The sequence below is a fragment of the Neovison vison genome, chromosome 11, assembly GCF_020171115.1.
Source record: "Neovison vison isolate M4711 chromosome 11, ASM_NN_V1, whole genome shotgun sequence".
Classification (NCBI taxonomy): domain Eukaryota; kingdom Metazoa; phylum Chordata; class Mammalia; order Carnivora; family Mustelidae; genus Neogale; species Neogale vison.
The window spans coordinates 197,932,542-197,960,091 of record NC_058101.1 but is presented as its reverse complement, the minus strand read 5'-3'; the positions used below and the strand labels follow the sequence as shown (position 1 = coordinate 197,960,091).

At 46.5% G+C, this 27,550-nt stretch overlaps 1 protein-coding gene across 4 annotated transcripts in view; it reads left to right on the top strand.

The window, feature by feature from the left end:
- Positions 1 to 27,550, top strand: part of STOX2 (storkhead box 2) — a 176,211-nt gene that overhangs the window by 66,672 nt on the left and 81,989 nt on the right. For 2 of the 4 annotated variants that reach the window (XM_044225639.1, XM_044225645.1), the window contains exon 1: positions 3,113 to 3,351. The exons of 1 other annotated variant lie outside the window; for it this stretch is intronic. In XM_044225639.1, coding sequence (XP_044081574.1) covers positions 3,186 to 3,351 — 166 coding nt within the window. In that variant the 5' untranslated portion in view covers positions 3,113 to 3,185. Of the gene's footprint in view, positions 1 to 3,112; positions 3,352 to 13,215; positions 13,248 to 27,550 lie in introns of those variants that run through there. One more of the 4 variants, XM_044225643.1, reaches the window with a different exon arrangement.

The following is a 27,550-nucleotide window of genomic DNA, read 5'->3' as shown; positions in this document are numbered from 1 at the left end:
TAGATCAAGGACAATTCAAGCTTGCTCTCCAGCAAATTCCTGGCTGACCCTTTCCTTCAAACAGATTCCCTCTGCTGAGCCCCTTCTATATAGAAGTTCTAAAACTATCCCTTGCTTCTTTGCTTAAAACCCTTCAGCAGTGCACACTGCACCTGGGATAGAATACAAAGCCCTTAATGCAAGTCCTTACATGATCTGGCTCTCGCCTTCCTCCATGACCTCATCACACGCCTTTCTCTTATGCTCCAGTTCCAGCCACACTGGCCTTCTTTAACTTCTTCCAACAGAAGCTACACTTCTTTCCTGCCTCAGGTCCTTTGCATGTGCTACTGTTCCCACTTTCTGAAACACTGTTTTCCCTACTCTTTGCTTGGATGACTCCTCAACCCAGCCTCAGATGAACTGTCATTTTTTTAAATGGAGGTTTTTCTTCTTCGTAGAAAGTGTTACACTTTGTGCATTTTTATGCTTACTACCGAGACCATAAGTTGTGTGGGGCTGTGTGTGGTGTTCTGTTTGTCCAGCATGCATCACAGTGCTGGCATATTCTAGACAGTCAGTAATTCTTTGCTGAAAGAGTAAATACCACAGTGCCGCAGCAATCACCATTAGCCTTCAGTCATAACTGTAATAATCATTCATATCACCACTTTTGGCTCATGGGAGATACTGAGTAATTGTATGTTGAATTGGATTGAGCTATCTAAATGTCAGTATCTCGAGCAGTCATTAATACAATTATTTTATATTACCTCTATGTTTCTGGACTCATTTAGTCTTCTATAGCTTCTAATGCTGTAGCCTTTCTGTTCTTACAGTAAAGAAGACATGCAAAATGTGCCTTTTTGGGGGGCTAGGCTTTCCTAACTTTTTAAAAGTGCCACTGATCGTTAGCTAATTGTCTTACAGATAGTACTCAATTTTGTTAAGAGTAAATATAAGTTCTGTATGATACTTAGTGATTTTATTTTTTAGCTTGTCTGTTTACCTCCCAGCATCCCAAGAGATGGATTAGTTCCGCTGGCTCCAGGTGACAGAGCGCAGCCTTAAAACACTGAATGGAAGCTCTAGTTAGATTATCTAATGCTTGTGGCTTAAGCCCCGCCCCCTCCGCATAGTTCATCAAGAACCTTGCAGCGCCCCCCCCCCATTCAAACCTCGGAATAGCATCGAATTGCGTTAGAACTCTTGAGTTTTAACCATTTAGATCCTTAGAGCCTGCTGTTTTTCTGGGTTTTGTTTTTGTTTTTGTTTTGCTGTATCAGCCTGATAAGATCATAGCCCCATAAAGATTTCATATCCTTGTCTCTGCACCTTGGCAGCTGTGTCTACGAAACTACAGCATTTTAAAAAAATGATTTTGAACGTTGCATCGTTAGTGATTTTTTTTAAAACGCAAAAAAAAAATTAAAATAAAACAATGCTGGAAAAGAAAAATCAGGTTTATTTGTGCTGCTTATCACGCCCGGGCAGTTTTGGAAACCCAAATGGGGGTATGAGCGTTTTGAAAACAAAAACAAAAAACGGCAGCGGCCCAGCGTCGTCGGGGTTCGCAGCATTGTGACCGCGCGCCTTTAACTCGGCGTGACCTCCGCGTCCCGGGCCCCGCGCCTCGGCCGGGGCGGCGCATCCCCTCCCTCCCCGCGTCGCGCTCATTGTTGTCCTTTAGTGATTGGTTGCTGGACCCGAAGCAGCTGTGCAGAGCCGGGCGGTGTAAAGAACCTGAATGCAGGTTAGCGGGCGCCTGGTGACTCACACGGGGGATCGAGGGCGAGAGAGGAAGAGCCGGAGGCCGCCACCTCTGCGTCTCCCAGGCGGCGTGGACCAGGTGCCCCGGCGTTTGCTGCTGTCGCAGGGGCTCCCGGTGGCGCCCCCTCCTCCGGCTCTTGCCGGCCTCGGGGTTGGCGCAGGTGGGGCAGGCAGGGCACCGCAGACCTCCCGGTTCCCACCGAGGGGGTTCTCGCTCTCTCCGCGAGGGGGAGGGAGCATCCTAAAAATATGTAAATATCCAAGCGCTGACTCCTGGCCGGGGCACCCGCCCACGGCCCCCGCGCCGCCGCAGACTGTTTTACATGAAAAAGAGAAGCCTGCCGCGGTCGGTGCTCTAACTTAAGGCAGCTCGGTGATTAGCATGAGACTGGGCGGCTGCCCTGCTTCCTGCCCTTCAAGAGCGGTTCTGCGCGCTCGCGACCGAGCGGCGGTGCCACCGTGCGGGTGTGGATCGGCAGGCACGGCCTCGTTGGCAGCCATGGCTCCCGACGCCCCCTCGGCCAGTAAGTAGGAGCATGCATGTGTAGGGGGGCACATGCGTGTCGGCGCGAGCGCGCGCGCGCGCGCGCGCACACACACACACACACACGCACGCACACCACCCTGAGCCTCGCAAGGAGGAAGATTGACGAGGCGCTGCAGTTGCGAGGACGACTCGGGCTCTTCCTGGATTCCGCAGGAGCCCGCCTGCCGCAGCTGCTGTCTGCAGAGCCGGCTCGGCTCCCCGTGCACACGCGCCCCCCATCCGAGCCTCTGTAATGAAGACTGCCTCCCGAGGACTGCAGGGGAGGCAGAGCCAGCCTGCGCCCGGGACTGCGGGCCGCGCGGCCGAAAGGCCCTGGGGGACACGACCTGGACCCTGTCAGCCCCACGCCTCGCTCTGAGCCGCCGGGTGCCGAGGGCCTGCCGCCGCCCCTCCGGCTTCCCGGGCGCCCGATCCCGGGTCAGCCCCGGAGGCCTCGGCTTCCTCATTTGTTTGGGTCTTTTGTGCCGTGGCTCACAGTTGGCTAAGCACTCCTGCGCTGAATCGGGCCATTGTCTGCGCTCCCATTGCTTTCACGCTGCAAGTCTCGGCGCCCCCACCCCGCCCGCCCCCTCCCCGCCTCCTCCAGGCCGGGGAGCCTCCTAACGTGCCTTTCCCCCCAGGAATCTGGAAGCTATAAGCCGGGCGGATTGCAAATGAAGTGTAATGCATTGTGGGACGTGTGTAAAATCGGAGCCTTCGCCGTGGGGGTGTGTGGGGGCGTGGGGAGGGCCGGACCCGCCGCTGGCGGTGTAGACGCCGACGAGGAGGGGCTGGGAAAATGTGCGCAGAGTCCGCCCGGGTCGTGCCCGCCGTAGACGGATGAAGCAGCGCGCTGCGCCCCGGCGCTGAGGCCCCCGGGATCGGGGCGGCAGGTCGCGCGCTCCCCACCATGAAGAAGACCCGGAGCACAACCTTGCGGCGAGCCTGGCCTAGCTCGGATTTCTCGGACCGGGCCTCGGACCGCATGAGGTCCCGCAGCGAGAAGGACTACCGCCTGCACAAGCGCTTCCCCGCGGCCTTCGCGCCCCAGGCTTCGCGGGGCTACATGACATCAGGTGGGTATCCGCGTTTCCGTCCCCCCCTCCCCCGGGCCGGGTCCGCGGGGCGCGCTCGGTGCGCCGCCGCTGCCGGGGAGCTTAGGTGGGAGGACGGCCGGTGATGGATGCGCTAAGTTATGGGGAAAGCAGGGAAAAATTAGCTCCCATCCACCATTTTGTACCTCGGCAAGATCCACAGCAGGCCCTCTCAATATGGGGTTGGAGAGCTATTAGTTAGGTAAAATGAGGGAGGGGGCCGTGCCGGGCGTTTTGGCTGCAGGAGATAAATGACTGCAAGCTTCTCGCGCGGCAGCCTCCGGGAGCTTTTGTGGCCGCCTGCAGGAGCGAGCTGCCGGCTCCTGCCTTGTGGCCAGTTATCCTAGTGGGCATTTCAGCAGCCCCGGGTTCTTAAAAGGGGACAGGTTCCGTGCACGGTTCTGGATGGCCTGAGTCGGGGAAGAGCCCCCACGGACGCCGCAGGCTCGTCCGAGGTGCACGCGGAGAACTCCGTTGGCGCTCATTGAATGCATTCCGTGGGGTCATGGTGTGGATGCGGATGGAACGCTCCCATGATTCGGTGTGGATCTAACATGTGTGGCTTTGAATTAGGCTGTATGGAAAGCATGGAGGCTGTGTTTGCATGTCAGGCAGGAAGGACGAACACAGCGGTACACGGGAGCGAGGGCTTCAGGAAAGGGCTGATAGAGTAAAACGCAGTGCTGTTAAAAGCGTTTTGGAAGGAGTCGGTTCCTTTAGGCAGCCCGATGGAATGGCTTTGGTTGTGACTTGGGAGCCCAAGGGATAGGGTACCGGAGGAAATGCTGAGGGAGGAAAAACCTGGAACTCCTTCCTTGTTTTCTCCTTACCGACTGCCGACCACTTGTACGCGGTGATGTAGAAGACATCAATTTCTGTTCCTTCTTCATTTCGGAAGAATTCATTTTCTGCCGAAGGAAGAGCTGAGGCTGTATTTGAAACCACACACTAGTCAGAGTCATTCTGAGCCCTGTCCTAACTGGCAAGATTGCTTTAAGCTTGTGGTTGGTATTCACAGTGTAGCTCTGCTATCTTTCCCCTAAAACAGCAAGTTTTTTTGTTGTTGTTGTTTGTTTTTTTAAACTGGGGCCAGGATCTCATGCTTTAAAAATGCCTTGGGACCACATTTCCATAAATATAAAACCTAAATAAAATAACCATCTTTTTTATTGCAAAATCTGGCAACAGAAGCATGTTGTACTATTTGGGCAATAAGAGTCCCTTGATTTTTCTCTTTCATGAAAAGCCAGATTTGCAAAGTGACAAGGACAGTTGATACTTTAGTAATTTCAGTTAAACACTGCTGTGGTTGCTACATTCTTCAGACGTGGGATAGTAAATTTTGAAACACACCTAAGTCGAAATCTAACCGCAAAACACATATGTACATAAACGCATGTCTGCACGGAGTGTTTAGATAATCCCAGGTTTCAGATGGTTGGGTTTGAATGTCTTCATTCCACACTGAATGGCTCCCCTCCTTTTGAATCCCTCTTCAATATGTACTGACCCCAGGTGTTAGGCTCTAGGAGGGCAGGTGGCCATAATTTCTTCAACAAACCTGTGAGTTCTTTAACAATCTCAGGCATATTCCCATGGAGCCTGTTTTTATCTGTCTTTGGCTTAGTTCATTACCAGCACATTTTCATTATTTGCTAAAGTACTTCTCTGCAGGGTCTTTTGGAGGGCTCAGGGAAGAAACTCTTAATTTTGTTTGATTCTCTTTTCTTCTTTCATTTCTTGACCTGCAAATGGTAAGCTGATCTTAGAGTGATATTGACAGATGAGCTGTTTCAGGTTGGTGGTTTTCTATGCAGATTGAACGTTAGGTACCCATGGAGAAAAGAAACAGGAGAGATGGGGCAAGAAGAGCTGTCATTCATTCAGCATTTTCTGGAGTGTCCCCTAAGAGCAGAGTGCCTTGCTAGATTCTCATGGGGCTATAGGGTTGGATATAATATGGTTTTTCCCAGGGACGGAAAGCTATCATTCATGCATCATTATAAATGTTAGCTAGAACATGGAATACAAGGTATTAGTGCTAATGGAGGGCAATAGTAAGATAATAATATTAAGACAGACACTTACAGTGAACACTGGGAGAATGGATGAAATCAGTCATGTGCATCTTTTGTGTGTGGGTGTGGGTGGTATCTTATCAATTTCCTTTTCAAATATGGCTCTTTCCCAAATCTGAGGCCTGATAGGAATAGAGGGTATATTGAAACATGCAGAGATCAGTTACAGGAAGTTCTTCCTCTTAAGAAATGTAAAGGAAATCCACTTGTATCAAGTTAGTGACTCTGGATACAAACAGAGCCTTTGTCACATAAAATGGAATAGAAAATGAAGCGGCTGAGAAGCCCATGAGTGTTTTCATATTTCTTCTTCCTGTTTGTCCAGTCATTTGGGAGGATGATGACTGGTATTATCACAGTTCATTTTCACTAAGAAGGGTTTTTTTGTTACTGAGTTCAAAGGACAAGATAAGTTACCCAGTTACTTAAGGAACTTAAAATAACTTCAGCTGAGACTCTTTTTAGAAATCCATCCCCCACCCCAACAAATACTCCTAGAAAATATGGGGGGAAATTAATTAATTAATTAATTTTTAGCTTTAGGAAAGGAGAAAGAGAGAGAGAGAGAGATCCTTGGAAGTGCTAATAGCTGTTGTTTTGGTCTGGCGTACCTGTCATGCAGTAGATACTGGAAGTTTCCCTCTGTTTATTAAGGCAGAATTGCAGGCGTTCCATAATAGCTTTCTAATGAGACAGCACCATTTCAAACAGCCCTCTCTCCACTCATAAGTAATTACCAGTTTGAAATGTGATTTATAGCAATAGGCTTGACATTTAGCCTGGACTTTTTCATATAGCTTCAGGATAAACTACATGAAAACTCAAGAGGTTTGGATAGGCGCATATAAAACTTAAAAAGAGATCCTGTAGAAGCACAGTTCAATAGAGAATTCTGAAACTTTAAATCTTGAAAACCGCAGCTTTTATGACTATGTAAGCTCCCAATTCATGCTACCAAATCTAAAATAATCCCAAGAATTCACAGGCCTCCTCCTGGCAACCAGCAAGTCCCGGGGCCATGGGATGAACTCATTGTTCATCTTGAATATTAATTTCCCATTGGTAGTTTCTGGACAGAAGGGGGGAAAATCTTGCCTTTTGTTCAAATCAAAATGAATAACTCAATGTGCATTGCATTCTCTGAAGAAGAAAAGAGGTTAGATCAAATGGAGGTGGGATCATTCTTCTGCGTTTTCTAAAACTAGAAATGACTATAGCAATTAACTAGAGATAAAAGTAAACCTCCCTCCCCTAAGAGGGAAATAGCTGTATAATTCCTAGTGCTTTACATATGAAAACATGATCCCAGACCTCCATGGGATAATTTTCAAGGGGCCAAAGCTTTTGTTGGTGAAACTGTTTAGAGCCGTGTCTGTTAATGGTGTGGCCAGTTACCTCTTCACACAAATCAGGCTACTGACTCCATTTTCTTCACTGCCTTCTCCCCTAGCCCTGGGTATTCCATGTGTAATGCCACCAAGTTCGGGGGCGTTCAGTAGATCCGGTTTGGAAAGTAGTTTTTCCATGAGACTGGTTCTCCAGGGCATGTTCATAAAAGGGGGTTGCTTAACGGGAGATACTTCCAAAGTCAGGGCTCTTGCAGACAGATACTTGGCATTTTAAAGAATAGGAAAGCAGACAGTTTTAATATTATGGCTTTAAAGGATTTGGAAAGACAGAGTCATCAGAAAGGCCCAAATAGACATGTTTTAAGAAAATTGAGGTCAGGTTTGTCTGCCCGTCTCACTAATACCATTGGTGGGGAGGAATGACCAGCCCACCACTTTTGATGAGCTTATTTGTTTTCATTTTATAGAAACGAATTCTGGGGCACAGCTGATGGCGTGTCCCAGTTCCTTATGTTCTGTTATTTTAAGAGACGTGAGAGTTTTCTGGGAAGAGAGGATGGACACTTGAAGTTCTAATCTGGGCCTGCCACCAACCAGCTGTGTCCCCGGCAAGTAACATGACCTCCCTTCCCGTCTGTAACGGGTCCTTCTGGTCCCCACTTCCATTACAGCATTGGGCCCCGTGGTGCCTCCTTAATGAGCCATCACAGGACTTCCGAGCACTCACGCAGAAATCGTTAGATATAACCTTTGCCCTTTCTGCTTATTGGAGTCACGTGCTTCCCCGTATGTGGGATATGCGGGCACAGTGCTCATTTTGCAAGAGAATCCTATTTCCCGCCATCCCCCGGCATTGCATTAAATATGCCCAGGGCTTGTCCCAGCAATCAGAGTAACGGGGGTGGGAGATGATGGACGGAGCTCTAATCATATGCAAGTCTTAATAAACAGCATCCTGTTGCCTCCTTTGCCCTCTTTGCCGAGATCCATTTCCAGCCAGCTACTCCAACTGTGTTTTAATTTGAAACTACCTGTGTCGACTCCTTTCATCAGGCCAGTGGAAGTGAGGAATATTACACGCGGTGGTGAATGACTTTATTCTTTATTTCCCAGGAGAACATGAATGCGCTCACAAAAGGTCGCCTCTCTTGGTATTTCAATATCTTTTACACTCTCATGAACGTTTTTATTTGAAAAAAAAAAAAGAATATGAGTATATTGTATAAAAAGCCTTCACATTTTTATACCCGGAAAGCAATTCTGGCTTAAATTCCCTGTGCCCCTGAGAGTTAGGACAGTTCAGACAATAGCATATTCTTTGGTACATTATTGCTTATGCTCAGTTACAGTTATAACCAAGAAACAAAATCTGGTTAGATCCTCGCTGGTGGCAAAACATGCTGACTTTCGAATTTAGGACAGGCTTTTGGAGATTGGTCCAGAAGCTGCGTGGAGCTTCCTCTGTATGGGATAGAGTAGAGGTTTTCTTAGGGTTCGTAAGAATGTAGGCAGTAGTCAGCTCTAAATTAACCTGAGCCGCAGTAACTCCAGAAAGAAATGACATGGGTAATTTTTAAGGAGATAGTAAACTTTTCCTTAAGTAGTTAATCCCCAGACTATTTTTATGTGACATTGGAATGTGCAACCAGTTGGTCAGAAAATCCATTTTCTACTGCCTAAATATTTCTAAAATCTGCCCTTCCTTCTTCCTCTGTGTCGTTTAAATCTTCCTCCGTTCTGTTATGGTATCTTCCAGACTGACCTCTCTTCTAGACGGGTTCATCCTCCCTGTGTCCCTGGAGGGCTTTTGTGTTATTGTTACATCATTTCTCTTTTCAGTGTTTCTCATCCCTGCGGATGAATTCCTAGAACAAGGCTCTTCGTGGCATGGCCTCCCCCACCTTTTCTACCTCTCCTTCCAGTGCGTTCCCCAGCACCCGGTGCTCTAGGCTCGGGAGTCTTCCCTTCAGCAATATCTTGCTGCCGTGTCGTGACTTTTCGTAATGCCTCCTACCCTGCCGAGAACGTGCTCCCCTTCTTCAGAGGTCTGATGGAATCCTATGAAACCTTCCAGAAGCAGCTCATACACCCCCTTCTCTTTCCATCTTCTTCCGTGTCCTTTTTGGAGTAAATCACTCCCATGACATCCGTTCCGTACATCTGTCATAGCCACGTGGCCACATCAGGTCACGCCACGAGTTCCCAGGTGGGTCTCCTGTCTGAGCTGCTGAGTTCCTGGGTGGCAGTCTGTATTCTACTCCTGGCTCTCTTCTGCCAGCGGCCGCAGAGCTTGGCCCAGATCGGGTACTCCGTAAACGTTTATCGGAGGAATGAATAAAATATGACTTCTCTTAAAAAGTTGGAAGAAGACGGGGCAGCTCTCCATGAACCGAGCATTAGAAAGCAGTAAATAATAGGATATAATCGAGAGGCAGGCGGGGTGGTTGGTACGGTTGGTGTACATGGAATGGGAGTTCCAAGAATGGTGTCCGTTAGCAGAGGCTGCCCAAAGGGAGGATTTCCCTGTGTCCCGAAGGACTGCTGGGTAGGATTTCAGGAGACGGGGAAGGAGGCGGATGAGGGTAGCTTGTTGATGTGAGAGGAACCAAGGATGAAGAAAGGAGCATTTCAGGAGAGGTGTCTGGGGTGGCTCGTAGGACACGATGGGAGAGAAGAGGATCTCCAGGCTGGGAAACCAGCGAGGATGTGGTCGAGAGGGCGTATGTGATCAAGCCACGAGAGGGCGAGCGGTCGCCGCCGACCAGTGCTCCCAGCACTGCGGGACGTTAGCCTACTGCCCCCAAGACTTTAACCGTGTCCACGCACCACCCATATTATATGCTTAATATTTTCCCTTCACTTTTATTGACATTTTTATTGACATGGATTAAAAAGATTTTGTATTCTGTGTGAAATTGCAGGTTTCATCTGATAATCTATTTTTCTAATCCCCACGAAACTCATTAACATATTACTGTTTCAGTTAAAATAGTCAACTAAGGGCCGCTTCACCTACCTGAGTCGTACTCATGCCGAGGTGGTAGAAAACCTGTATCGGCCGAGGAAGAAGGGATTAGCCTGAAGGGGAAAGGGAGACTCTTTGAGAACAAGGAACTGGACATTGTTTGTAACTGGATTTAAGAGGTTAAGAAAAAGAAAAGGGACACCTGGGTGGCTCAGTCAGTTAAGGGTCTGTCTTCAGCTCAGGTCCTGATCCCTGAGTCCTAAGAACGAGTCAGGCTTCTGGCTCACCAGGGAGCCTGCTGCTTCCTCTGCCTGCCGCTCCTCTGCTTGTGTGCTACTCTTTCTCTCTCTGACAAAAAAATAAATAAAATACTAAAAAAAAAAAAAAAAAAAAAAAAAAAGGAAAAGAAAGGTAAAAAAAAAAAAAAAAAGATTTGTGTTAGAAGAATGTGGTGTATGGCCAGGAAACAGGGGCCATGGAACCATTTTGGATGTAAGGGGCTAGTTAGACACACAAGTAACAGGAAAGGTTACAGATATCGTTGGGGTGGGGGGGTGTCATCCTCTCTTAGCCATGTTTGTTGAGAACACAAGGATAGCTTGGCTTTGTTGTACAGCACGTTCCATTTCTTAGAGGGGAGCAGAGGACTGACTTATTTTTATTTCCAGCAGATGGAGGGGGAGTTGGATTCGGTTCACTTTGACTCCTCGTTGGGTTTCTGCAAATGTGGGGAATCAAGGTTAGGATTGCTAGGAGATCCTCTGCTCTCCCATTCTTAACTGGGAAGTGCTTTTCGGTGGTACGATCTGTTTTATCAGTGCTCACATTTACCCAGAAGCCACTGTGTTGATAAAAGGGATATATGTTTGATGTGTAGAGTCAGGTGTGAAAAGGGTTAGAGCTGTGCCCGGAACAGCCCAGAAGACTAGACTAGCTATGTAAATAATGTACATTTCAAACATCTGTCATATACCTCTGGAGCTGAAAAATTATGGCTTGGGTAACTCATACACACAGTTAAAAATCTCCATTTATCTTTCTGCTCAAATCCATGATGGCCCCTCCAGGCCAAGTTTTCTCTTTTTGAAGATAAAAGAGAGATACTTGGCAGATGCCTGTGGGCGTTAGTGGTAGCAGGACTTAGGCCTGGCCCTGTCCTTCTGATGGCCGGAGTTTCAGAGGGAGGAACCGTCTAGTTTTGCAATTAACACCACCCCCCCCCCCCCCGCCCCTACTGCACATTCCTGTCTAGCTGATTCTCCTAAGAGAGTCAACAGGCCGCATACTGCTTTGGGCATATCCAGCTTTCCCTTTGAAATCATTTATTCATTATTATGTGAAATGAAGGATCCTCATAGCAACTAAAGTGTTGTGGTATTTCTCATTTGGGGGGACTACTCAGCATCCGAACCCCCCCCCTTCCTTTGTCTGTGTCATTCCCATTGTCAGGGGTTAAATGAACACCCCCACCCCCTAGCCAAGAGCCATTCAAGTCCTAACCTTCAGTATCTATGGATATGACCTTCCTTGGAAATGCATCAGATATAAGGAAGGTAATCCCATAAGGCAGGTGTCCCTGTAAGAAGAAGAAAAGAAGCACAGATGTGGGCACAAGGTCATGTGAAAGCAAAAGCAGACACATGAATCACGTGAATGACGTGTCTACAAGCCAAGGAAGGCTGGCAACCACCATGAGGCAGGAGAAAGGCGTGGGGTGGGTTCTCCCTCAAAGCCCCCAGGGGAAACAGCCCCACCTCTGCTTTCTGGCCTCCAGCTCCTTGAGAGAATGAATATCTCTTGTTTGAAGCCCTCCGGTTTAGGGTACTGGGTTTGGCCAGCCACACCCGCTTTATGAATGTTGGCGGGAGGTGGAAAACTCATTTCTCTGTGTGGGTGCTGAACTTGCCATGGGGTCGCTTTCCTGGCCCGCCTGGCACGGAGGGCATGGGTGCACCATGTGGGTTTGAGCCAGTCGCCCCTGCCCTTGCCCTTGCAGACTTGGGAGCGGGCGCGCCTCCTCAGGGTGGTGGGGGCTGTGAGGCATCGTCCCCTCGCAGGGTGGCGCTGTTGTGCTGGGTGGCATTCTGGAGGCGGAGCGGGCAGCTGGCAGGTGGCAAGCCATGGGGCAGGGCTGGTGGCACATGTGCGCGCTCGGTAGTGGCTGTCCTCATCAAAACAGCTTGGCTGCGGAGTTCCAAGCCTAGGTCTCCAACCCCTCTGAAATCCCCAAGTTGCTTATAATATTTCAGTAAATAGTTCAGCCTCTCTTTTTCAGAGAGGCTGTGTCCCATCGCGATTTAGAGTAGAGATGCTGGCTTCATCCTCCAGCCTTTCCAAGACGGGCTGGGGAAATGTGGCTAAAGGACCGACTTCTTCCGGGCCTCAGTTTCTTTACCTGCAAAATGGGAATAATAATAATAATGGTGTGTCCCCATGAGGTTTGCGGTGAATTATGTGAATATAGACGAAGCACTTACAACCAGGCTTGGCATATAGGAAGCATGGTCTCAGGACTGCTCGTCCTTAACATTCGGAAGAGAGCCAGCATTGGTTTCTGTTAACCTAGTGAGCTCATTTGAGTTTTTCATTTTGATTGGTTTTAAAATAATTAAGAGGAGTATTTGGCCATCCGCCCCCCACCACCACTTGCCGACTAGTTACTTAGAGTGAAGACAGTGGTCAGCTGTTGATAAGCTTTTAAATAATGCTTTTAAATAAAGGGAGTAAACATGCCCCTGAGAGCTGAGCAGGAAGGATGGCCGTCGTATCAGGTGGTTTTGCAACCTTGGCAAGGCTGGCTTCATTCCGTCCCTTTATATAGCAGCAGAACACTGTGACTTAGGGCTTTGAAATCGGAGGGTTGTACATCGGTGTCCTCACACCCACTCGCTGGTTGCATAATCTTGGCAATTTATGGGATCAGTCTGTCCTGCTTCTCCTCTGTCAACCGAGGATAAAACAGTATCTAAACGATAGTTGTTACGTGCATTAAAGGAGCAAAGGCATACAATGTAATTAACACAGTGCCTGACACAGGGTAAGAACTTTGGCACATTTGTGCTACTATATTATTATTTCTTTGGGGGCATAACTACAGGACTGAATTGTTCCTAAATGTTTAACACCGAGGGTGCAGGAGAAGGGAGACAACAGGTAACGTGTCCACGATCAGGGAGAGTTAAAAACAGCGTTCAATCTGACTCTCATACCTATTACTCGTTTGATCAGAAATCAAATATTCCATTCCTTATTGATTTTGGTATGGGATCTTCTTAAGAAATCTACAAAATTATTCATTTACCTAAGTGGGCTCACTTGTCCTTGAATTTCCATCCTAGGAAGAATGGTAGAGAATTGTTGTGTATTCAGTACTCCCGTGGGAGACACATCTAAGAGAACTTGGCTTCGCTAGAATCAGAGGAACAGCGCCCGGTATAACCAGACTCAGCTTAATCTGAGATCCCTACCTTGACTTTTCAGTTGAAGGTAAAGCGGGGGGGAGCCTCTTCTGGGCTGAGGGTGAGGCTGTGTGCTTGCACATGTTTGTGTGTGCAGTGAAATTGACTATCACAGGAACGCGGCGTGGGAAAGCCATGCCGAATCTACGGTGTATCTATCAGGGGCAGTTTTGAAAGCGAGCTCCAGTGGCTTCTCTCCTCTAAACCAAGCCCATTCCCTCTGTGAGTGAGTTTAATAATGGTCCCATGGAATCTCAGGTCAGAAGTCCCCCTGAATGCTGTAGGAGATAAAGGGGGTTCTGGTTTGGGGTCCACTTGTCAAACTGTTACAATTTCAGCAGCTTTCCTAAAAGCGGCTTGTTCAGCCACAGGTCTTGGGGCTTTGGGATGGCAGCCTGAGCTGGGAGAGAAAGCCCCCCTCCTCCTACAGCTTCCAAAGCTGCCACACACACCCTCCCCCCCACTTTGCTTCCCTTCCCAGGCAGACACTTGAGCTGTGGCCACTGGGATTTGGGAACTCAGAGCTTCCCGCTTTTGCCTTGTTTACTCCTGAGTTTGCATTTTACCTGTCCATTTTCAACACTTTTGCCCCTTCCCCCATCCTCCTTCCTTAAAGTCCAGGGAAGGAGAACTCATGATCCTAACAGATATGGAGACCTTGCTTTACACGGTGCAGCCTACTCGTTGAACTCCCAAAGCCTCTCTCTAATTAGATCTCCAGAATGGGACAAAAGCGTTGGCTATTTAAAAATTTTTGTCGTTAAGATTTTATTTATTTATTTGACAGAGAGAAAGAGAGAGCACAGGCAGGGGGAGCATTGAAGGGAGAGGGAGAAGCAGGCTTCCTGCTGAGCAGAGAGCCTGATATGGGACTCGATTGCAGGACCTGGGATCATGACCTGAGCGGAAGGCAGACATTTAACCAACTGAGCCACCCAGGTGCCTCTGCATTGGCTTTTGTTAAAGCATCATTTCTAGAGGATGTAGATGTTTTGGGAGCACCTGGGTGGCTCAGTGGGTTAAGCCTCTGCCTTCCGCTCAGGTCATGATCTCGGGGTCCTGGCATCGAGTCCCACATCGGGCTCTCCGCTCGGCAGGGAGCCTTCTTCCCCTCTCTCTCTGCCTACTTGTGATCTCTCTCTCTGTCAAATAAATAAATAAATATATATATATAAAAAAAAGAACGTAGATGTTTTCCGCACAGGTTCAGGATGCCACAGGCAAAAGGAGAGGGTCTCCCATCTGATTTTCAGGAGGTTTACATTTCCAAATACAGCCAGAGGTGTGAAGCCTCCTCTCCAGTGAGGCCCTGTGGGTGTCCTCAGGCTGGGGTTGATGCTGTGGGTATGTGGTAGGTGTGTCTGCTGGTTATACACCATTTGTGCAGATTGTGAGGGCCTGGGAGGTTTTAGTTCCACTTGATGGTGGGAGGCCAGAGGTCGAAGGCCCTGGGACCCAAGCACAGTTCCCGTGTGGCCCTGAAATGTAGATATGAGGGGGGGAGCCTTTTTACTCTCAACCTCCCTCCCCCCAGGAAGGGAACCAGTGTATTGGGCATGTACTTGGTACCAGCCAGTGAGTAAGAGTGATCGCATCATCTCACACAACAGTCCTGGGAGGCAGCCACTAATGAATATTATAAGCAGCGCAGATCACAAAACTGAGATTTATTTATTTGTTTGTTTGTTTGTTTATTTATTTGGCAGACAGAGATCAGAAGTAGGCAGAGAGGCAGGCAGAGAGAGAGAGAGAGAGGAGAAAATGGGCTCCCTGCTGAGCAAAGAGCCCGATGTGTCCCAGGACCCTGAGATCTGCAGAGTCTTTTGGCAGATAGGCAGAGGCTTTAGCCCACTGAGCCACCCAGGAGCCCCAACAAAACTGAGATTTTATATACCACACACACACGCACACTCACACTCACACACATACACACATATACACTTTAAGTCATGCATGTATTCAACTGCTAGTCTGTATGTTGGATGTTAGTAAAATTAGCTTTTTTAAAAAGATTTTATTTATTTATTTGACAGACAGAGATCACAAGTAGGCAGAGAGGCAGGCAGAGAGAGAGGAGGAAGCAGGCTCCCTGCTGAGCAGAGAGCCCAATGCAGGGCTCGATCCCAGGACCCTGGGATCATGACCTGAGCCAAAGGCAGAGGCTTTAACCCACTCAGCCGCCCAGGCACCCCAGTGAAATTAACTTCTTACTTTTAAGTAAATATTAAGTAATTTCTTTGACCACTTTGGTGGTTTGTCTTGCTCCAACCCTATGTGTCCCCCACTTGAGAGACCGCACTGTACCAAGAGGACAGATTTTCGCCCTTCCTGCATATTCTGATTAACCTCAAATATTCGTGTATGTTATTTCAGAGTTATCTCCACTCTGCCATCTAGTTCTCAGATGTTACCCTGACTTGCCTAGAGGATTGTAATCTCCTAAAATCGGGCAGGTGAAGGGGTAGGAAGAAGGGTGCGGGGACAGTTGGGAGGATAGTGGAGAGTCTTAGGGAGGCAGTGGGGAGAAGGTCGCTGGCATCTTTTCCTGCTGGTGTTTCATACCCTTTCTCTTACCGCTTTAGACAGAGTTTCTTCATCTGTCAATCGCGAGCTCCTCCTTGTCTTAATTGGTCTCATGTTTCCATGAGCCCTCCGTCACTTGGGGAACTTCCCTGATTCTTGGAGGAGATCAAACAGTTGGGATCATAAGCTTCCTAGGCCTTAACTTGTTTGGGCACCAAAGGACTTGACAACAAAATCTGAAACTTTAACTGGAAAGACGTCCCCCCACATAACATCATTTCATTTATTCGTAAACCCTTTTCTTCGGCAGGCTTATTTTCTCTTGCATACCTTTCTTTCCTTCTTTAGCTATGCAATCACTGAAGAAACAACGCAGTTGAACTTTTGCCGTCTGTTGTTGTAGGAGCTCAGACCCAGCATTGTCCTGAGCAGTACTATAGGCCCAGATCCAAATAACTGAATAATTGGACCGTGTTCTACACCATAGATTTAAATGTCGGTGTGGGGAGGGGGCAAAGAAGGAGGAGCTATATGGGTCTGCATGACGCAAGATAGGATTAAGTAAAGGTAAAGAAATGAATAAACTTGCAATTTTGGTGAATCTGTTAAAAAAAGCATAGATGGTTAAAAAGGGTCAGTGGACCTTATCTTTGAAAATAATCTGACGTAGAGTACATCAGAAGTATATTATAATACCTTCAGTTTAGAGGAAGAGGGAGAAAATGTCTTTGTGATTCCCCCTAGGAATCCCTCTGAGAACATCCTGTGTGGTCATTCCTACTGTTTCAGTGGCCAGTGGAGGGAGTTCCGTGACCCACGGCAATGTAGTGAGTGTGAATAATATAAGGACATCATCTTCATTTGGTACTTCTGGTGGTCAGAAGACTTGCAAAATCTAGCACCTATGTAACCCTTAGAGTCTACCTTTAAAAAAAAAAAGATTTTATTTAATTTATCTTTTTAAAAGATTATTTATTTATTTATTTGACAGGCAGAGATCACAAGTAGGCAGAGAGGCAGGCAGAGAGAGAGGGGGGAAGCAGGCTCCCTGCTGAGCAGAGAGCCTGATGCTTGGCTTGATCCCAGGACCCTGAGATCATGACCTGAGCTGAAGGCAGAGGCTTTAACCCACTGAGCCACCCAGGTGCCCCCAAAAGATTTTATTTTTAAGTAATCTGTATACCCAGGGTGGGGCTCAAACTTATACCCTGAGATGAAGAGAGACATACTCTCCCAACATACTCTCCCGAGCCAGCCAGGCGCCCCTGGAGTATATAACATTTAAAGTAAAACAAATAAAGCAAATTCCCGTATTCTTTAGAATATTTAAGAAGAGTCACAAATATTTAAGATACACTGGGTTTTCCAAAAAAGAGGGGGGCAAAACCCAGAAATTGCTTTTAGACACTATGTAATAGTCAAAGCTGTATCTCTTATTAACTCTTTCCCTGTTTAATGGCTAATCAGCAAATACTTACATTCTGTCTGTACCAGACTTAAAAATACCAAGTAAATATAACAAAATTGCCAGCTCTTAAGTGAAAAAAAAAAACCATGTGACTTACAGTTTCTGTGTATTAACTTTAGAAACAAGGCACCAAAGTAGCTAAACTCAGAATGGAAAAGGTCACATTCCCTTGTATTCAGCCAAGATTAGAGCTTCTGAATATTTGCATATCTTTGTTTTAGCTTCTTATTGCCAAGAAAGCAATCTGGGAGAGATTTGATTAGTCAAGTACTCCTTGAGAGAAAAGCATTTAACGTTATGCTGGAAATATAAAACGTATGGAAATGACAAGACTTCTCCCCCATTCCCTGTGTCCTGCTGCTTTGAGACGAATAGTTTGCTTCGCAGGTACAGGCATATTTAACTCTACGGACTCATTCTTTAGTCATGTATTTCTTTTTCCTTTTTTTTTCATTGTCGTAAGATCCGCATACCATAAAATTTGTCATCTGGATTCTTTCTAAGTGTAGTTCAGTGGTATGAAATACGTTCGCGTCATGCGGTCCCCACCATCCATCCACAGACCTGCTGCCATCTTGCAAAACGAAAACTCTGTTCCCATTACGTAGTAATTCCCTGTCCCCCTCCTCCCAGCCCCTGGCAGCCACCTTTCTATCTCTGTGAATTTGTGAATCATTCATTTCCATCTTTGGGAATTTGTGAATCATCTACTTTCTATCTCTGTGACTTTGTCTACTCCAAGAACCTGATACAAATCCAATCACGCCCTATTTGTCCTTTTGTGACCACTGTGTCCTCGTGTCCTTTTATTTCACTCAGTGCAACGTCCTCAGTGTTCAGGTTGTAGCAGACATCAGGATCTCTTCCTCTTTAAGGATAAGTAATAGTCTCGAGTAGGGAGAGGCTGTATTTTGTGTGTCCATTCATCTGTCAGATGGGCCCTTGGGTCGCTCCCGCCCTTTGGCTGCTGTGAGCGTGGGGGAGCAAACATCTCTTCAGGCCCCTGCTTTCAGTTCTTCTGGGTATATGTTAGGGAATTGCTGGATCTTATGATAATTCTGTGGTTGATTTTTTTGAGGAAACCCCATGCTGGTTCCCCAGCAGCTGCATTTCACATGCCCACTGACCGTGAAGGGTTCCAGGTTCTCCGCATCCTCGCCAACATTGGTTCTTTTCTTTCCCTTCCTCCCTTCCCTCCCACCCTCCTTCCCTCCTTCTCTCTGTCCATCTCTCCCACCCTCCTTCCTTCCCTCTTACCTTCCTACTTCTCCTTTTTTCTTTTTTTTAAAAAAGATTTTTTTTATTTATTTCCTTGAGAGAAAGAGAGAGCTAGAGAGAGAGAGTGAGCACGAGGACGGAGGAAGGGATAGAGAGAGGGAGAAGCAGGCTCCCCGCTGAGCAGGGAGCCAGACTCGGGCCTTGATCCCAGAACCCTGAGATCATGACCTGAGCCGAAGGCAGATGCTTAACCCACCGACCCACCCAGGCGCCCTTTTCTTTTGACACCTAATGGGTGTGGGGTGCTCTTAGTCATGGATCTTAGGAAGAGCAGATCTTCACAGCTTCCCTGTGTTCCAGATGATCTTTCTTCCCCAGGAAGCTGGAAGGAAGGCGGAGTGATCTCCATGTGGTCATCTCCCACACAGAGAAACATGATGAGTGTTGGAGGCTTTTTTCCTTCCCCTCAAGACGGCCACAGTCCCCTGGTTAATAAGCACGGTGGAAGGTCAAGTTACAGCAGATACAATAAGGAGCTTCTAGTTTCTTTGAATGCTGTCTTTTTTTTTCTCAAATGAGAGACGTACTTAAATGTGGATAAAGTCAACTTCTGGTCATCCGAACGCCCTTCCTGCTTGTGGCGTGTGCTCCGGGGCAATGCTCTGGGATGTAGAGGCAAGAACCCTTTCCCTCCGGGTGCTTAAAATATACCAAGAGCCTGGAACATACGTGGAGGTGAAATGTTGGGTGTTGAGAAGTCACAGGTCCTCAATGACGGTAGAGAGAGGGCGGCCGGAAGTCGTGTGGTGCATTTGACAGGTCAGCCTGGAGGTGCCCCTGTCTTCGCATCCCAGATACACTCGTCTGGGGGGGCGGGGAGGCAGGCTAGGAATGGACTGTGTGGACCGTGGCTCCTGGATACCGTCTATGGACCTGCCAGGGGTTAGCTCCTTCTGCGGAATCATCCAGGTGCTGTTAAGCAGACACATGTCCTTGGCCTCCTTCTTCAAGGATTTAGGTTTGTAAGTTTGGGATGAGGCCCAGGATTCTGTAGGCTTCTCAGGGGGTTCTGAGGAACCGTGATGTGTGGTAGCCATTGGTTTTGTGTTCTTCGCCCAGGGCGAGGTCTTTCGGTTTTTTCATCCCGTTTTTCACTCAGCCCCGTCCTCTTGTGTCCATGGAGCACTTGTGGGAGAGCCTGAGTGCTATAGTTAAGGAGCCCGCAGACCAGTCCTGGCCTTCAGGAATCCTACAATTTTCCGGAGACCTAGAAGAAGCAGTTGTAGGATGGTATCACACAAGCTTGGAGGGAGCTGAGGGAGGGATACCACACAGGAGTGCCTGGCTGAAATCTGGGGGACCGCAGGGGACTTCAGAAGAGGGACAGTAGCCCTAAGCTGGCCCTTAAAGTTTCCGGGGGTGTCAGCTGGTCAGGGAGGGAAAGCTGGAAAGGGCTTCACACAGGCAGTTCTTTCCCTTTGGAGGCAAGCTGGGGGTGGTGGGAGATACAGGTTAAGATCTACAGGGGTCTTTGAGTTCAAACCAAAGAGCTGGGATTTTATTTGCAGGATAATGAGTCACAAAAGAATTTTGAGCAGGGTTGTGACATGTTATGATTTGCATGAGATCATCCTGTCTTGGGATAGCGGTTGATGGATCTAGAGAAAGAACTAGGGAGGTGGAGAGGGGTTACCAAGAGCTTGGAAGGGTCATGGGGGCCAGAATGTGGAGGGATTTCAATGCCACGGTGTCTGTCTCCTCCTTGAAGTAGGAAGTTGGTTACCGGCTGTGAGAGGTGGAAGGGGGAGATGGGCAAGGTGGTGAAGTCAGAACAGTCGAGCTGGTACCAGAAAAGGGATGTATAGACAGAGTTGTGAGCAACTTCTTGAGGAGCCTGGCTGAGGCCAGATATGGTGAATTTGTGGTGGCATTTAATTTTAAATTTAATTTCGTTTGATTGAATGGTTTTCGTAACCAGTGCTCTTTAATCTGAATGCAGAAGTGGAAAAACCAGACATTCGGATTTTTCTAGGATTGGCCCTTTGCCAGGCAGAAGGCTCAAGAGTTGTAAGAAGCTGAGGTTCCTTCTCCCTCTGTGTTGTCACCTTCCAGTGAAGCTGGGGCTGGTGTCTCATGGGAGGTGCGGTCTTGGAAGTGCAGGTACAATGTAGGACGACAAATCTGGGGCATTTTGCTTAATCTTCTGGATGGTTCTCTGATGATGGTATGCTGAATACTGAAGAGGGGAATCCAAATTCCACAGAAATACAAAGGGCAAACATTTTTGAGTCTTTTTCTTAAACTGAGTCATCCCAAACTCCTCTTAACGTTGTTCCAAGAATAATTCAGGGCTGAGTACAGCATCATGAAGAAGTTTTTCTTCAGGACCGTTGGTGTTCATCTGTAGCTCTAGACAAGAAAAATTGATCATCTAATTAGGCCTTTGTCAGATGGGACTTGCTATGTATATAATGTCCCACTAGACATTGTAATAAATATAACTAGGACTAGAATTGCACTAATTTGGGATAATTAGGAGGAAGACTTGTCTAAATAAGTGAAAGATTTAAATTTTATAGAATGTCTAATGAAATGGAGTCATTACTTTCATGTCCTCAGGCTATCTAACGAATGGATAAATTATTTATAATTAGCATATCAGTTGTTGCCATATAAGAATTTGCTCCTTTAGTATTTGAAAACAGGTTATTTTTCCTTCTTCGGTAATTGATATGATCCCTTGAAACCATATTTATGCCACTTATCCATCCTGACTAAAGTAAAGATGACCTTCAGCCTAGTCCCAATTCTATAATTCCCTAAGTCCAAATTGGTAGCTTCCAAATTAAAATGAAATTGTCTTATATGGGAGAATGAGCTAATTCTGGTTTCTTAAAGACATCCTGCATATCCTGCTCGCCTGTTAAAAAGAAATACCTATTTCTGCCATCTATATGAGCACAGATACATTTCTAAAATTCATAAGTAAGACACTAAAAATGCACACTATGTAAATACATCATGCATAAACACATATTCAAGGTAAATTAATAGTTATTCAAGATAAACTTAAAAAGTAAAATGGAAAAAAAGGTGGTACTTGAGATAAAATAAATACTAAAATTAAAAATAAGTAAAGCATACAAGATAAACATTCAGAATGATAAATATATATCCCAGAAGAAATGAGTAAAAACCATGTTGTTTTTCCCAAAGGATTTTAGAATTTTGTGCTAATTGTATCCTTCATTATTGACGGCCTATGAGATGCCAGTTACATATAATAGTTAATAATATGTATATAGTTAATACCGACCTTTGAGGTTGGTACTATGATTATATCAGTTACTTATGAGGGGTTTGGGGTTGAATATTATTACATAGTCAGTAAACGTCAGAGCCAGGTTTGGAAGCCAGATCCAAGTTCCCTTAGTAAAAGCCTTTAGTTCTTCATCCTTCAGTGTGGAATTAGAATAAAGGGAGTGATGGGTTTTTTTGTTTTGTTTGTTTGTTTGTTGAGAGAGAAAGAAAGAGGTGGGACTAGGGGCAGAGGGAGAGGGAGAGAGAATGTCAAGCAGGTTCCACGCTCAGTGCAGAGCCTGACACGGGGCTCGAACTCACGACCCTGAGATCATGACCTGAGCCAAAACCAAGAGTCCGATGCTTAACCGACTGCGCCACCCAGGTGCCCCAGGTGCTATTAACTAAATGTAACAGAATTAGGAGACAGAACCTGGGTTGTGAGTCAGGTATCAATGTACAGCTAACAGAAAGAAAAAATAAAAATGTTACTGCAAAAAGGGCAGCATACTGTGAAGATCCCATGATGGTACGTCATGGCGAATATTAGTCATCGACCCTCATCTGTTTTCCAGCCAGTTGTCAATTCTTTGTACACACAGACTTGGCAGGTGGCTTTCTGGAAGTAGAGTCAGCGCCAGCCAGGGGCCCCGGGCCCAGGTTGGGGAGAAGGCTGCCGGAGTTTGGATACAGATCGTGCATGTAACCAGTGGTTTAGCCTGTAGAATGGGAAAATAACAGCATCTACTTATGGGATTGTTTCGAGGATTAAAAGCCTTAATAAATGTAAAACCTGGAGAGTCGTGCTTGGCATGAAATTTGTGCTCAATAACAGTTAGTGATTCTTCATATCAGTAATAACCTTATGGTCTGAGGATAGCACAAGCAGCTTTGGGTCTCTAAAAAGGGGTCATTTATTTCTTAGAACTCTGTCTTTTTTTTTTTTTTTCTTTTAGGGGTAGGAAAGGCTTAACTGCCCATAATTACAATTTCCCTGACCTGTAGGGAGCAGTTTTAAATGGTGGGGTTAAAATAGATCGGCTTGGCAGGGTCGACGTGGTACATTTTCAGTGCTCGTGTTACTGATCAGGAAGTAGCAGATCAGTCTATTGCAGCAGACTATTGGAAGGACTCAGTAGTCTCGAGGGTGCCAACTGATGCTTTTGATAGGAGGGAGGAGTATGCGTGTGTGCTGCTGTGACACCCTCATTACTGCCTTGTTTTGTCCTTTCGAGGGACTTCCCCTGGGCTCGCCAGCTGGGAGGAGCTCCCATCAGTCTGTCCCATCCTGTCCCTTAGCAAATACCCCACTTTCTGTCTGCAGGTCAGTGAACAGCCCCCTCCTCGGGGCACCCTGTCTTCCCCCACGTTGCCCAGAAACTGACTTGACTCCACACCTGTCCTTGCTGTTGAAGGATGGTCTTGGGGAGGCTGTGATAGGACCAGCAATGGTGGTCAAGGTCCTCTAGGGAGAGGACAGAATTCGCAGATCGGTTCCCAATTGAATGTCCCGAGGGTCCACAGCGGGGATTACATCGGTTCTGTTTTGCATCGTTTGCTTTGTGGCAGCTTCTTTGGAACACAATTCAAGTTTTCGCTCCAGGCCATCTGTCTTGAGTGCAGTTGTCCCTCTTACCTCAGTAAGGAAAGGGCTCAGCTCTAACAATGGGGCATTTTGGCATCTGATGTTGCCTCTCCTGTTCCTTGGAGTGTCTTCCCAGAGTGGTCCCCTGAATGTTCGTAGCCCCGGTTCCTGCCTTCATTTTGCAGAAGATAAGCTCTGGAGATTGAAAACAACAACAGTAAGAAAACCCCCCCTATGTAGGGCTACTTCCATGCCTGAAGGATTTTGGAGTTTGCCTTCTTGAGGTTCTTGAGAACCGTCTCTGTCAGGTGGAGGATACTGTGGAGATAATGGAGGAGAGCCTTGGGCTTCAAGGATTTATTTGTTAGTGATTCCAGTTATTAATGGGTGATCACAAAGGAGGTCTAGAATAAACTTGTCATTTTGTGGAGGCACAGATTTTGATCAGGGGTCCTGTGCACGTGGGTGCGGGCCGTTTGCCCAGTGAGTGGGCTGAGCCTCCTGTCCAGCGTCCAACCCAGTGTGGCCTGAGTCTTTTAGGTTTCTGAGACAGAAGAGAATTTCCTTGGTTTCCTTTTGGGAAAGGTCCTCAAAGGAACCCTGACCACTCCTTAAAGAAGTAAGAATGGAAAGGAAATGAAAATGTCTGAGAAAGCTGTAGGTTTTTTGCAGAGAAACAGAAGCTTTGGATAAAGTGTGAAATACAAAATTGGGCAATGGGTTGGGTTTGTGGTGTAACTCAAGCCCAGAAAGGTCAACTTCGGTAACTGTCCAAGAATGCGCTCAGATGAATAACGTATTTTTTAAAAAAGATTTTATTTATTTGACAGACAGAGATCACAAGTAGGCAGAGAGGAAGGCAGAGAGAGAGGGGGAAGCAGGCCTCCCGCTGAGCAGAGAGCCCGATGCAGGGCTCCATCCCAGGACCCTGGGACCATGACCTGAGCCAAAGGCAGAGGCTTGACCCACTGAGCCACCCAGGTGCCCCTGAATACCGTATTTTAATTGCTGTCTTAAGTTCCATGCACATAGTCCTTAAAGATACAAAGAGGTAACTTGAAATTCATAGTTATTTGGGAGAATGACATGGAATCGTAGCCATCTTTATAAATGTCAAGATTTGCTGAAGTCCTGGGACCCACTCGTTACTAATAGGTTCCTAGACTCTTCAGCCATGGATCGCACCAGGTTCTGAGTCTTTTGTAAACAGGAACACCAAAGGGAACAAAGAGATTCTTGCAAGGGATTCATAACTTTCGCTTCTCACTCCACCCCCACACGTACCCAAAAAAAGACCATTTAGCTGTATCCTGGGGTGGAGGGCCGGAGCACTGATGAGCTCGTGGCTAAATGCATTTCTGAGACACACAGCTGTCTTGTTGGCATGATGTGCACTGTTTTCTGATTATTTCTGTCTATCTCTGACAACTCATTATCCTAGCTCCCTAACTTTTGTTTTTAAGAAAGAAATTGGCTTTCAGTATTCATTTTAAAAGCATAATCGAATAATATGGAGTTGTGTTTCTCACCTTTTTCTTTTTTGGAGGAAGAAACCATATATATATATATATATATATATATATATATTTTTTTTTTTTAACACTAATCAGTATTTCTGAAAACCTGTTCAAGGTACTGATCCATTTCTATGGCATTTTGTTTTGTGTTTCTTGCTTGAGACTCTGGGAGCCGTGTGTGGCTTCTATAGATGTCTTCAAATCAAAGAGACAGAGCAGCAGCCATAATAGACATTTCTGCTGGGGGATTGTGAAAATGTATTAGTATCAAAATAGCCCTTTCAAAAGTCATCTAGGAACGAGAATTGCTTGTTGAAATGATTGCCTTAAATCCAAACCCTAGCTTGCTGAGTTATTTCTCCCTTTTAATTTCTCGGAAGATCTTCATTAGTCATCTGCTATAGTATACTCATTAGGTAGCTAGCATATTCCTGGGACTCTCTTTGGCTGGTTTATTCTGTGATATCAGGTGTCTCTGTGCAAGTTGTATATTGGGTGGCAGGTGCCTAGGGAGAGGAAGAGAAACGGGCTCCTGTTCTTAAAGTCTACAGACGATGGGAAAGAAAGGGACTGACAGACATTCACTACGCCTGGAAGATAGTGAGCGAGGTAAGGAGAAGCTCAGAAGGGGCTTTGTATGTAGGATGACCATGTAATTTATCATCCCAACTGGACACATGGCCCAGTGAAAGAGGGCATTATTAATAAATACACCAGAGTAACAGGCATAAGGTGCAAAATCCCAGACAGACTGAAATACATGGCTACCCTACTTCTAGGGTTAAGGAATATGCACATTATCTAAGAAATGGTAAACAAGGGCCCATGGCAGGTTTTTACTCTAGAAAGTGATGTCAGAGTACTTTGCACTGCGGAAGGCAGAAGGGGAGGCATGGAGACCATGTAAGGGCTGTTCCAGGGAGCCAGGCCTGAGACGTTGGCAGCCAGGAGCTCTGAAGACAGTGGAGAGGCAGAGTGGTGGGCAGACCTGAGGTGTCCCTTGGAGACCCAGCTGGCAGACTTGGTGATCCATCGGACATGGCAGGTGAGCAGAGGGCAGGAGTAGAGGACAGGACCCAGCTCTCTGGGTGAGGGAGGGACGTCATTCACTGGAATGGAAAATGCCGGAGAAGAGGAGCAGCTTTGGGGTAGCGGACGTTGACTAGTTCCATTTTGGATACGTTGTGTGTGGGGTATTTCTGAAGATGCACCAGTTGGAGGTGTTTGGTAGACCTTCTCCCTTCATGTTCATCTGAGAAATCCGCCTGTAGAATATACTAGTAATATTACTCATGGCTTTAATTCTCTATAAAGGTCTCAAGCGCCTTGATTTGCCTTGTGTCCCACAAGGGATCCTGTCGCTCCGGAATCATCCAGTTACTGCTTTGAGCCTCGTGCTAGGTAAGGAGCATGGCTGCTCCTCCTGACGCAAGCTCATTGTGGCTACGAAAGGGGGAACCTGGCTCCCCGCAGCACGGTGTTTCCCCGCTGAGTCAGGCAGGAAGAGATGTGGGTGTTTCTGCAGCTCTAGAATTAAAGAAAGGTCCCACATGAGAGCTCCTCATTGGAACCATATTTAGCCTTTTGCAGAATACTACTTCAGAAATACCTAGTATTTATAAATCATGTCTTCTTTTTTTCTTTTTAAAGATTTTATTTATTTTTCTACTGGGGCCGGCGGGGGGAGGCAAGGAACAGAAGGAGAGGGAGAATCCTAAGTGGGCTTCAGGCTCAGCGTGAGCCGGACACCAGGGTACAACTCATGACCCTGAGATCATGACCTGAGCCAAGGTCAAGAGTTGGACGCTCACCCGACTGAGCAACCCAGGTGCCCCTATAAAGGACTTTAAAGAGCTTGCCTGTATCTTTCCATATATCCTTAGAACATACATATGAAATTGGCAAGAGGCAGATTCACATTCTAAATGGTGGTGAGGAAAACACAAATATCACAACACTTTCCAAATGCTTTCTCGGTGAATGTTTATATTACCCTAATATTTACATTTTTAATACACAGCTGTCTAAAGGCTTTGCTTTAATCTCCTGGATAATTTCAGAAGCAGATTATCTAGTTCACCGCCAACGTTTATTTCAGTTTATGGACAGATACGAATATCATACCTTTCCCCAATGTATTTGAAATGGTAGTGATTCATTTTAGATTTAATACTGTAGAATTAGCAGAAGGCATCACTGGGATTGGCTTTTCTTAAGCATGTTTAATCTTGCTGAAATTAAAGTGATTATTTAAAAATCTATACAAAATAATGGGAGGAGTTTTTGGCTATAATACACCGACCGTGCCTGACCTGGGTGTGTCTAACCATTTTGGCCGGGGCGCAGTAGTTAGAATTGTAGTATCTCATGTTTGGAAAAGCATTTATTATTTAAGTGTATCTCACTTCTCCTGACAGGATCTGTGATATCTTAAGGAGATATTTAAATCTAATAATACAGGGGCACCTGGGTGGCTCAGAAGGCTAAGCCTCTGCCTTCAGCTCAGGTCATGATCCCAGGGTACTGGGGTCGAGTTCCGCATCAGGCTCTCTGCTCAGGGGGGAGCCTGCTTCCCCCTCTCTCTCTGCCTGCCTCTCTGCCTACTTGTGATCTCTCTCTCTCTGTCAAATAAATAAAAATATTTTTAAAAATCTAATAATACATTGTATGTTAATTGAGTTTAAATTAAATTAAAAATACAAAAACAAAACTAAATAAAT